Below are 12,325 nucleotides of genomic sequence, written 5' to 3'. Positions count from 1 at the left end.
ATACTATAATTTCAATTCTGAATAGAGCAAATCCTGTTGTTATTGTGTTCTCAGTTCTGTGAGATCTTGCTTTGTTTTTGACCTCGTCTCCAATTTATCAATTTTGTTTTGGTGCCAGTTCATTTGACTTCCCAGTTCTTCCTTTGTGACCATGTTTTCCTCCTGGTTCTTACCTCATACTGTTCAGTGTGGTGCTGAGGTGTCACCCATTGCACCCGAGTGGTTTGCTATGTGGTGGGTGTGGCAACACGCTGTAATCAGCGCATGCTCCTAACCTCCTCCTCCACCTTACCTTTCATCTGTGCCCTTATTTATCAAGTGTGGCAGGACAACCTTGAACCATGTCACTCTTTCCCTGCTCTACTCACCAGACAACGCAGATGCACATGAGGTGTCTGCAACACATTTTTTTGGCTCATTCAGAAAAAGGCTTAGCAGTGGAAAAATCAGCTGAATGATTTGAAGTGTGTTGCCCACTAATGGATCCATGTACAGTTCAGCAAGTGGGAGCATTAGGAGACAGACCAAGTGTGCAATATGTGTATGTTTTAATTTGTTCTTCTTTATCATGGTGCCAGAGAGTGCTGAGGTGTTGGATGATGGACAGAAATGCAATAAGAATTTCATTGTACTCTCTCTCTTGGCTCCATCTAGTGGCTGCCTGGGTACTACACATGCTACAGCTAACAAGCCATCATTTCAGCATGCCAGAAGAGTGGCTTACCTGTAAATAATTCCTTTAGCATGTAAAAACATGAGTGCTGAAGTGATTTCAGCAGTATAGAAACAGGCGCGGCTCTCCTCAAACTTGCGTGATCTCTGGATATGGAACATGAGGTCTCCGCCATTCACAAATTCCATCACAAAGAACAGACGGTCCTGCAGAGTTAAAAGTAGAGGCAAATAAGTGTTGACGTTGAGTAATGGAGCAACACCACAAGGGGTTCATGAAAAGATATACCTGCATGTGTGCAGCAGGAGCACAAGGCAGGACACAAACCACAAATTCAACCATCTGTGCACAGAGAGAGGAAACTGGACCACTGGGGAATAAGTACATCTCTCCTTGAACCAAAAGGATGACTGCATAAACACACCACATTGTATCGACAGTTGAGAAGCATCTGACATGCAAGAGTCTGTCACAGGCACTCATAACCACTGCGTCAATACCTGTTCCAGTCAGGCTATGTGAATTCTATTCATTCATCCATTTTCTGATATGAACACTATATCAAAAGGGGCTTATCTCAGCAGCATCAGGAGAAAGGCAGGAAGTACTCTTAGATGGTATTACAGTCCACCACTGGGTACACTAACATTCACAAACTCATACCAACCTCAATTTAAGTTAACTTGGACATTTTTGGGATGTTTGAGGAAACTGATGCATCTTGGTAGAGAAACACATCTGGCCTTCTGCGATGTAATCCTCTTTGCTGCTGAGCTCCAGGGGCTCACCCTGAAGATTACTGCAGGCAGAGTAGTTACTCATTAACCATGGAGGAATTCCAGGGTTCATTAAACACATTCAAGGCCACTAGAGCTGGACCTTCAAGATTCAAGCCAGACAAACAAATACAGCAGGTATGTGTGTATATGTTGGTGAGTGCATGTGGGGATGAATGTGTCTGTCTCTATAGGCTGTTGACGTCAGTGGACACTCTTGAGCTGTTCTCCATTCTAATAAAGCCCCAAATAAGCCAAAGTTATAAAAAGAAGGAAGGTTTTATTACAAAGGGAAGAAGAGGGAGAACACATATTATAGTAACAGCAGGATAAATAATTAATAGAGCCCAGCAGGGTTTGACTACACTGAGGATACCCTTGCTTATCACATGGGGTGGCCCACAGAACCAACTGGTTCCTCTTGATGCAGAGAGTCAGCAGCTCCACTCCAAGCCTCGCAAGGATGTCAGTGCTTCTGTCTCTAAGGGACAGTCCAGAACACTCTCTGTTCACCTTCTTATAAAGCCTATGCTTGTTCACATTCTGGCCACACAAACTGAGCCCTTGCCAAAGCACTCATTTCCCGGCTCCCAGCTCAAAGTTATCTGTCTCTTTTAAACACCAACCCACAAACATTTTTAATGCACTTCCGGTCCCATCACAGCCACTTCTGCGGTGGGAGCTAGCCAGTATTTAGACAAAGTGGTTAGAGCTCCTCCTTGTGGAGTCTGCTGTCCTTGCAACTCCAAAGGAGAGTGACTGTAAATCTAATATAGAAAGCTGAATGTGTATGCAAACTCAGATTGTTGGACCTAGGTGTGCTAGATTTTGCACAGATTCCACATTTGTACAGGGTAAGAAAATAAGCTAGGCTTATTTCATTTAATTTTTAATCGCTCATCCAAGACCAGTTCATGGGTGCAACAGTCTTAGCAGTAAGATCTATATGTCCTTTTCCCAAGTCACACTTAATAAATCATACTATGGGATCGCAAGGCATTTCCACGCCATCTGGGAGGTATAATCCGCCCAGTGAGCCCTGGGTCAACCCTAGGGATTTTGTCCCAGGTGTCTGTACTCGTAAAACTTCTATATGTAGGCATCCCTATCAGATACTTGAATCACCTCAATTCCTCCATGCAAGGTCAGTGGCTCTAATCCAAGTCTCGCCTGGATGTATACACTTGTCACCCGGTGGAGAAATCTCATTTTGGCCACTTGCAGTATACCTGCGATTGTTGTGGAAAAAACTTTCCTCTATTTTCAAATAAATCATTCTCGGAGACCAGACAAAAATGCAGAACAATTCTTTATTTGCACATAGATATGCACAAATGTCTCAGTCTCTGGAGAGAGCAATTAATAAAATAATTTATTCCCTTTTATACTTTTCAATTACCATTACCTTATCTAAAACATCATGTCATTTGACTCTTAATATGCAGAATTCCATTCTTCTAGCCAATCGACTACAGCCACCAGTGACTTTGTATACATGTCGATTCTTCCATTATTCTAAACATTATTTCATTAATAGGGGTGTCCTACGGGCTTTCCCATTGATCTTATCATCGCTTCATAATAGGAGTGTTTGGACTTTCTCACTAGTTTGTTCTTGCTTTTTAAGGGGGTGTTTATTACTCATTTACTTTATTTTAACCTTAGTAATTACCTTGATGATTCCTATTAAGATGAGGCAACCCTCACGTGCTCAAGCTTTAAGCCATGTTTAGTTAACCCTTTAGTTTCCTTCAGTCCTTTTACTTATGCTTTTAATAATCAATTGATACAACTTCATTTAAGTATATACTTGTATTAAACTGTGAAAATTATCATGTATTGATTAAAAATATTTCATTAAAATTCTATACGATCTCATCCTTTTGGTCATTACACAAAGCTCATGACCATAGGTGAGGATAGACATGTAGATCAACTGGTAAATCGAGAACTTTGCCTTCTGGCTCAGCTCCTTCACCACTATGGATCAGTACAGCAACTAGATAACGGTGTTCACCACCCCAATCTGTCTGTTGGTCTCACAGTCCCTTTTGAGACCCCAAGGTACTTAAATTCCACCACTTGAGGCAGTACCTCACCACGCACTCACAGAGGAAAGTCCACCTTTTTTCTCACTGAGGAACATGGCCTCAGATTTAGAGGTGTTGATCCTCATTCCTGCCACCTCACACTTGGTCGCACACCGCCCCCAAAGCATACTTGAGTTCACAGCCCAGTGAAGACAACAGGACCATGATTTTGCATAAAACCTTCTCAGTAGGATAGGTTACGTTGTGTAATTTTTCTCCTTGGGGAATTTTATTTACTGACCGCAGCTACACGTTATGAGCAATGTTGTGCCTCCAGGATGCATTTTTGGGGCTTGGCACAGTATGTAAAGTTGTACACCTTAATGGGCTTAATTAGTGAAATTTTGGTTTGATGTCAAATTGTTAGTTTAGTTACCACACCAAACAGTGGCAGGTACAGGTGTGAAAATGTTCACACATTTCAGGTCACAACCTGTTCAGAAATCCACAGTTAAGAAATAATGTATCTTCAGAAGCTCTGTGTGCCATAATCTTAGCCATCAAGCATTAGGGTAGGTATGAGTGTAATGCCTGGTTGGCTGCAGTCCTGGCGTCATCCTTTTCCCAGGTCATTGTTAGCCATGATTGGGATGGACCAAGATGGATGCAATGAGGACACACAACAGCAAAACCGGTGCATTACAAAGTGTGGGGCTAAGACGGAGGCACTCAATTGCTCCTGCTCCTCCAAATTGCTCAACAAGAGGAACCTTCCCCATGGAGTGCCATTCCTCTCACTCCCATGCGAGACCACCTGACCCTGCCCACTGGCTCACACTCCCAATCTTCTCTTTATTCACACAGTTTTTCCACTCTTTCTTTATCAATCCTTTTCTGCCCCTCTTTGTCCTACTCAGGCTCTTTAATTCTTGGTAGGTTCAGGTTCTTTGCTTAACAACCTGTAGAGTGCCAATGGGGAACAGATGAGCATGTTAACAAGCAATAAGCTAGTTTCACCATTAAACACTGCACGGCTGTGCAGCTTTGCAGTGGCACAGATACACTCACAAGCCTGAGTCACACTGTGTTTATAAAAAAAAATCCTGCACGGCTACAGACCCCTAATGAACAGCACCACAGATAGCAATATATCCTTTCTGTCAAGAACACAAACATCTGGCAGTACATTGGAATAACAATTTTTGGACGGGTTGCCTTGGTGCTTGTCATCTATTGCTCACCTTTTGTAATGTTCAGTTACCCCAACAGGAACTGCTCAAGCATTACTATTGGGACTACTTGCCAAAGTGGGCTTTCATATGGTAGAATACATTCTGACTTGCTGCTGGCTCAGCTATGGGCCAGGCACTCAGCAGTGTCAGCCTCCTTTAATGTTACAGAAACTAGTCAGAACAGGTTTGATATGCCAGGGGGGAAAACTGAGTCTGTCAGCTTCTGCATTTTGGAAACCAATCAACCTGCAGGCCTAAGTGTACTGTATATGAAGTAAAATTCATGTGAAGCTTTTACTGCAAATTAGTCCTGAAATGGATTTATACTGCCCCCCAGTGTCCATTTGAATACGTTCAGCATAGTACTCTTGTAGGGAGCAGTTCCTTAATACTCACTGAAGTCTGGAAGCAGCAGAACAGCTGGGTGAGGTATGGGTGATCTCCAGCCATTGATAAGACACGTTTTTCTGTCATTGTGCACTCAACATCGTCATCTTGTAGGATTATGTCTTTTTTGAGCACCTTCACTGCAAAGACTTGTTCACTGTCTTTCAACCTGGCCAACATTACCTAAGAGTAAACAGAAGAGATTAGCTGCAAATCTACAAATTGCTATGACATTGACTAAAGGCAGCACTAAGTTTGCATATTTATGCACTAGGGCTGGAGTAGGCCCAGCTTTCGATTCTCTGCTGCTATGGATACAGCAGTGAAAATAACCTGAACAAAGTTTAGGGTCTGCAATAGAAAGGTTTTGCTGGGTGTTTAAGCTTTGATGTTGTAGTCAGATTCCACCAAGTGGAAACACTTCATAGCAGTTTCAAGTCTTTTTCAGAGATCCTAGCTTTGATTCCACATATTATAGAGAATGTAAGTTTATGGATCAATGCCTTCTTATGTATGCTTTTTAATTGAGTTAAAGCAAAACTTGTTTAACTGGCTAGCTTTGGGTTATATAAGAGTTAATTATTAAAGGCTCATGGCTGTACTTTTATTTCTTCCAAACAGCTAGAAAACTGCCTGTGTTTATCAACTCAAGGCCACTTGCTTTTACTTGTAGTAGTTAGGCCCCTGATCCCAACCCCACCCCCCCACTGTTTTTTTCTATGGAGTCAATTATGTCTCTTCTCTTATCACAGCTCCTTGTAGTCACAAGAAACTTCAGCAATGGATTTAAAAGATGTTTTGGCAAGCTCTACATTTTTAGCTCTATGGAAGAAGCAGCAAAAGAGCTAAGAAAACTGATCCCAACACTCTTTTGAAATATAATTGTGAGTTGCATCCTGTCCTGGCATGGCAAAGAAGATTTTACCGGCTGTTTGATCTGCATGCAATGATACTGGTACCATAATTATACATCCACTTTTTGTTTATGCTTTAATTACATTTAAATGCATATACTGTATGTATGTGTAATTTTTTAATTAATTAATTAATTAATTAATTAATTATTTAAAGGAGACTGTTTAACATCATACCCTTGGTTTGTTGTATCAGGGCTTACTATGCTTATCCAGGGCTACTGTTTAGATAGATAGATAGATAGATAGATAGATAGATAGATAGATAGATAGATAGATAGATAGATAGATAGATAGATAGATAGATAGATAGATAGATAGATAGATAGATAGATAGATAGATAGATAGATAGATAGATAGATAGATAGATAGATAGATAGATAGATAGATAGATAGATAGATAGATAGATAGATAGATAGATAGATAGATAGATAGATAGATAGAGTTTAACATCATTCCCTGGGTTTGCTATCTCAAGACTTCTATCTCAAGATTAGATTTTATGCTTATAGTATTTGAACTGTATTGGCAATAGATATCTCTATTTTAATCCTTATATGCCACTGCTGGGGGGCTTGTTTTGTTTTGGACATGCTCTGTCTCTATGTATGTCAGAGGACTGGGACTTTGTGAAGTGTGGTCCAGACAGAAAGAGAGCAAGCTATCTCTAATCAGTCCTTTTAATCCTTATAATTATAAGTGCCAACATAACAATAGGGTCCATGGCAATAACTCCTGGGAAAATTGGAAATTAAGGTCAAAACTGTTTTATTTTTAGTTAAGACTACAAAATGACAACAAAAGATATTTTAATCAGGGAAGACACAGATACCATCAGGTTAGGTAACGGTTTATTTTCATGTATTGCACAGATGATACCTAAGCATCGAGAAAAACAGAAAGTATCGCATATGGTATTATTTAGATTTGGTGTTTATGATTTAGAGAAGGCTTATGATAGTGTGTCACGTCAAAAGGTCTGGTGGTGCATGAGAGAGAAAAGGGTACCAGAGATGTATTTAAGTTTTGTCCAGTATATGCATGACGGAGTGAGGATTCGAGTTAAAAGCAGTGTTAGGGTAACAGACAAAATCCCAGTCAAATTAGGTCTGCACCAGGAATCTTCTTTAAGTCTTTAACTCTTGGCTCTTGTCATGGATGTGTTGAGTCAAGGGATAAAAGACCAATCCCCCTGGTGCAGGCTTTTTGTTGATGACATTGTGTTGTATAGCACTAGAAAAGAGAAAATGGAGAGGAAGTTAGAAGAATGGAGAAGGGCTTTGGAAGACAGAGGACTGAAGATAAATAGGAAGAAGACAGCATATATGAGGTTTAATGATGATCAGGATTCAGAAGTTAGCCTGCAGGGAGAGCTATTGAAAAGAGTGGATACATTTAAATACAGTATCTAGGATCGGTGGTAATTCAAGATGGAAAATTAGATGCAGAGATAACCCACAGAGTGCAGTGTGGATGGAACAATTGGAAGAACATATCAGGAATATTGTGTGATTGAGGAATTAAGGCAAAGGCTTAAGATAAGGTTTTTAAGACAGTAGTAAGACCAGCAGTGACGTATGAAGCTGAGAAATGGGCAGTAAAGGGAGCACAGGAGAAGAAGATGAATGTGGCAGAAATGAGAATGTTGAGATGGATGTGTGGAGTTACAAAGAAGGACAAAGTGAGAAATGAGACAATCAGAGGTACAACAATATTGTGAGAGATACCTAAGAAGGTATAGGAAAGTGGTATGGACATGTGATGAGGACAGACAATGAAAATGCACCAAAAGAGTGATGGGAATGGAAATACAGGGGAAGAGAAAGCGAGGGAGGCCAAAGCGAAGATGGATGGACACAGTAAAAGAAGATCTGAAGAAAAAGGGCTTGACTGGCAAGGAGGTACAGGACCAAGCTGTATGAGAAAGCGAGGGAGGCCAAAGCGAAGATGGATGGACACAGTAAAAGAAGATCTGAAGAAAAAGGGCTTGACTGGCAAGGAGGTACAGGACCAAGCTGTATGGAGAAATGATAAAGGATATTCACAGTGGGAAAAAGTGAAGAAGAATAAGAAGAATTGATTATTTATTATTAATGTTATCTAATTTTAACTAGGGGGCTCCGCCCCCTGCTCGCTTCGCTCGCCAACCCCTGGTGTTGGGAAATGACAAAGAGCATGATGTATGAATGAGATGTAGAATAGTGTGAAGGTGTAGATGATGCATATAGAAAGCAAACAATAAAGTGTGTGGCACAGTGTAAAGGTTTATTGGAAAATTTCTTTGTAAACGCCGTCTAAGTGTAAAAGGTAATTCCAGGTCAGAACTTGTAAGGTCAATGAAGATGGTCATTGTCGTGATCAGAGTCAAGTTTGTCAGAGCTTAGAAAGAGTTGTGTTTCTCCAGGAAGTAATGCAATGACTTGGGTATTTATGTTTTACACATTAATATTTTTTGGACATAATATAGTGCGTTGTGTTAAAAGGGGCATTTGGTCTAATGAGATTGCTGTTCCAAATATCTCTGTTACTAAGTCGTCGCAGATAAAGGCTTGAGGAATTGTAATAATATGTGGGTGAAGTCTATCTGTATTGGTGAGTGTACCATCTCCCAGTTGTAATAACCAATTGTTATGATCTGGATCTGGACATCGCATGTTTTGTACTAACTGTATCTTTTGAAAGCAATGCCAATTGTATGCGTATTTTAAGGTGCACTGAACAATAGCTGAGCGCATGGCATGTGGAACAATAGCTAAGCACTGTCTAAAATCTCCTCCTAATAAAAGTACCTTTCATCGAAAGGGAATATTATTATTCATCAACGTTTGTAGAAGTTTATGAATGGTGTTGAGTAAGTGACTTCATGCCATTGTACATTCATCAATAATTAACAGTTTTGCAAGACGGATGTCACGTGCAGTGCTACTGTTCATGTTCATAGTGGGTACCGATTTGTAGGATCTAATGCAGTTCATAAAGTTTTTACTTTCAGGTACATCGTTAGGTAGAAGCTTCTGTAGATATTCAGGATATGAATGTAAAGGAGGCAGTCTAATTTGACCCTTTTGACAACAACGTGTAAATTCATTACTTGTATTGCCAGTTGTTTCTTCAGGGAAGTTAAGTGAATGACAATGATTGCAAATGATATTCATTAATCCGAATGAATTTTCCTGAATAGTGGACTCATTATTGAACGCGTTGTCAGCTAAGTGGCGTAAGCGTTTAGCAGGTGTCTGTCGTTGATGTCCGTGACCTGTATGTTTTGCTTGTGCCGTTTGAGAGGCGCGTCGTTGTATGTCCAGTATTTGGGACGTGTTGTTTTGGAGCTGTAATCGATTTGCCTGTGCTGTGTGAGAAGCCCGTTGTAGTTTATGGCGTGCATTGTTTGTATTGAGCCTTGCCCGTTTTTGTATGTAGGTCAGTTGAGCTTTCTCTTTTTGGAGCCTTGCCTGCTTGTTTTCCGGCATTCCAGATGCGCGGTGTAGACGTCTGTGTTTATTTATTTTGTCCCTTTGCTGTCGTTTCTGTATGTCTGAGACGGGAGGTGTTTCGTTTTGAACCCATGCCTGTATCGATGCAGCACTGTGAGACGCGCGCTGCATGCGTCTACGTTCATGTTGTACCCATGATCGTGAATTCATGACTTGTTTGTTCTTCAGCGTTAGATATATGGATAAGTAATAAGGAGGATCGCACTCACTGTTAATATGGAGCCTTTTCTGCGGTTGAACGGTTAATAGTGCCACATTGTAATGAGATCCACCTATGCTGCATAGTGTGAACGTGTTGAGATGACGTATGTTTAATAGGGACGGTTCATTTAGAAATGGGGCTTTGTGTGTCATTTGTTATTTATGTTATCATTCTCGGTTAGTAATGTGGATTTGTTGTTTCTTTGCATGTACAGTATCTGGCGAGGAGGTACAGGACCAAGCTGTATGGAGAAAGTTTATAAAGGATATTCACAGCATATAGAAGTGGGAAAAATTAAAGAAGAATAAGAAGAATTGATTATTTATTATTATTCTTATCTAATTTTAATTTGTTGTTTCTTTGCATGTACAGTAACTATTTCTTTGATATCTTGTAAAGCACTTTGAGCTGCATCCCTTGTATGAAAATATGCTATAGAAATAAATGTTGTTGATGTTATTGAAAGAACTAAATTACCGATACAATTGGTGTGACTGGGCTCAGTCCTGGAGATAGGGTGAGGAGCACAGACAATTAGGAGGAGCTCACAGTACAGCAGCTGCTCAAAAGGAGCCAGCTGAGGTGATTTGAGCATTTAATTAGGATGCCTCCTGGATGTCTCCATGTGGAGGTGTTTCAGGCATGTCCAACTGGGGGGAGACCTCAGAAAAGACCCAGGCTATGTTGGAATAATAATATCTCCCAGCTGGCCTGAGAAAGCTTCAGTATCGCCCTGAAGAAGTTATAAGAAGTGGGTTGGAGACATCTAGGCATGTTTGCTTAGACTGCTGGCCCTGATTGGATAAGTGGTAGAAAATGGATGGATGGATGGATGGATGGATGGGCACCAAGGATGAAATGAAACAATGTGTACAGTATAACCACAAATAAAACTAATTTTAAACTCACTATAACTAAGAAATAAACACAAGTGCAGGAAGTGTATGGAGAGACAGAATAGTTGGTAAACTACATTACAGTTATAGCGGAGAATTTAGAGAGATAGGAACTCACTAGTTTGACATACATTATAATGCATAATGTAGTCAAAAGAGGGAAAGAAAACTTTGGAGGAGAAAAAAAATCTGCATATGCCCTTTGTAGTATACTAACCTTCCCAAAGCTGCCTTTGCCAAGAACTTGCAGGAAAGTGAAATCATAGATGCAGAGTTTCTTCCCCTGGGACTCCGAGCTGATCTGCTGCTCTCCTGACTCCATGTGTGCTCTAGCAGGATTGGGTCTCTGCAAACAGCAATTGCTAAAGTGTCATAGTGACCTCTAGTGGCTTCATGTGCACATGCAGAAAGCCTGTTACAATTTCACCACAAAATGTGCACACATTGAAATGGCTGAGTTCTCCTCCACACCAGCACTCTTATTAGGATGGAACTTGGCTTTTTACATCTTACATGTTGTCCTCTGCTGGTGTTCTGTTTCACTATATGGAAATGGGCAAAGTCTAACATGATTAAAATCATGCTGGTCAGTCTCTCAAAGTCATGGAAGCTGGCTGTATTCATGCTGATTGCACTTTGCAAAAAAAATCACTTTAGAGTTTAAAATTAACACTTGCCTGTTCTTTTAAAATATCTTTACTTTGTGTGCAGGCAGTAGTTTGATTTACTGAAAATTAATTAATAAATGGAAATGAAAGTTAAACATGGAACTGAATGTCAAATGACCTGTTATTAACACTCGCCCAGTGCCTAACTTTGCTAAGAGGGTTGGCCATCTTCTAACCCCAGCTGAAGTGCTATTGAGAAAGCTTCATTAGACCACCAAAGACTCAATCATACACTATAAACATCCAAACATATAAATGTCACAGTGACACATATCACACACATCTATGTGCCAAAAAACAAATCACATTGTGAAGGCACTATATCATCAATAAACGGCAAAACACAATACCATAGAGTGACGTTTGGACAGCCCTCCTGCCTGCAGGCCCATCTCTGCCAGCTTGTTGGCCAGCTCCACGTTGTTCACGCCACAATTGGGTGCCACATTTCCCTGGCACCGAATGTGCACATTCATTTTGCACACTGAAAAAAAAATTGGAAAAAAAAATAAGGCTACATACACCGGTAGGGGCTTTAATTGTCACAAGATGGGATGTTCATTGGCTTACTTCTGCATTGCAGTCCTTGCTTCATTAGACCCCAGAGGAGGGAGCCGCAGTGGTTACAGAATGTGGGCTTCTTGTAGTTGTGGCTCTCGAACTTGTGAGGTATGTTGATACCGAACCCCTTGGCAGTGACCTAGCAAACATGACAAAACGTTCAGCAATGTCATTATACCACACCTAAGAACCAAACACAACAGGGCCTTGTTCTTATTGTTATGTATTGGCTATGTGACCTCAAAAGATTAAATTTAGTTCATAAATGCATACTGATTACAATTTTTACATTTCAAAGCCTGCGCATAAAGTGCACTTTACCTGACTAAAACACTAGGATAACACCTGGGGACAGTTTCAGACCATTTGTTCATTCATTACCTGCTCCTGCTTTGTCCAGTTAAGGATCACAGGCCCAAATTTGTCAGCAGTTAGAGACCAACATTGGACAGCGAGCCAGTCCTCACAGGGCATGCTTACACCCAGACTC

At 40.6% G+C, this 12,325-nt stretch overlaps 1 protein-coding gene across 1 annotated transcript in view; it reads right to left on the bottom strand.

The window, feature by feature from the left end:
- LOC114666611 (protein kinase C eta type-like) overlaps positions 1 to 12,325 on the bottom strand; it is a 111,819-nt gene that overhangs the window by 24,009 nt on the left and 75,485 nt on the right. The window contains exons 6-10 of the mRNA XM_028821532.2: positions 11,845 to 11,974; positions 11,625 to 11,758; positions 10,824 to 10,952; positions 5,108 to 5,281; positions 725 to 879 (exon numbers count right to left, since the gene is read on the bottom strand). Of these exons, the coding sequence (XP_028677365.1) occupies positions 725 to 879; positions 5,108 to 5,281; positions 10,824 to 10,952; positions 11,625 to 11,758; positions 11,845 to 11,974 (722 nt within the window). The remainder of the gene's footprint in view (positions 1 to 724; positions 880 to 5,107; positions 5,282 to 10,823; positions 10,953 to 11,624; positions 11,759 to 11,844; positions 11,975 to 12,325) is intronic.

This window comes from Erpetoichthys calabaricus, chromosome 16, assembly GCF_900747795.2.
Source record: "Erpetoichthys calabaricus chromosome 16, fErpCal1.3, whole genome shotgun sequence".
In the NCBI taxonomy this organism is placed as follows: Eukaryota; Metazoa; Chordata; class Cladistia; order Polypteriformes; family Polypteridae; genus Erpetoichthys; species Erpetoichthys calabaricus.
This window is presented reverse-complemented; position numbering and strand designations above follow the sequence as displayed.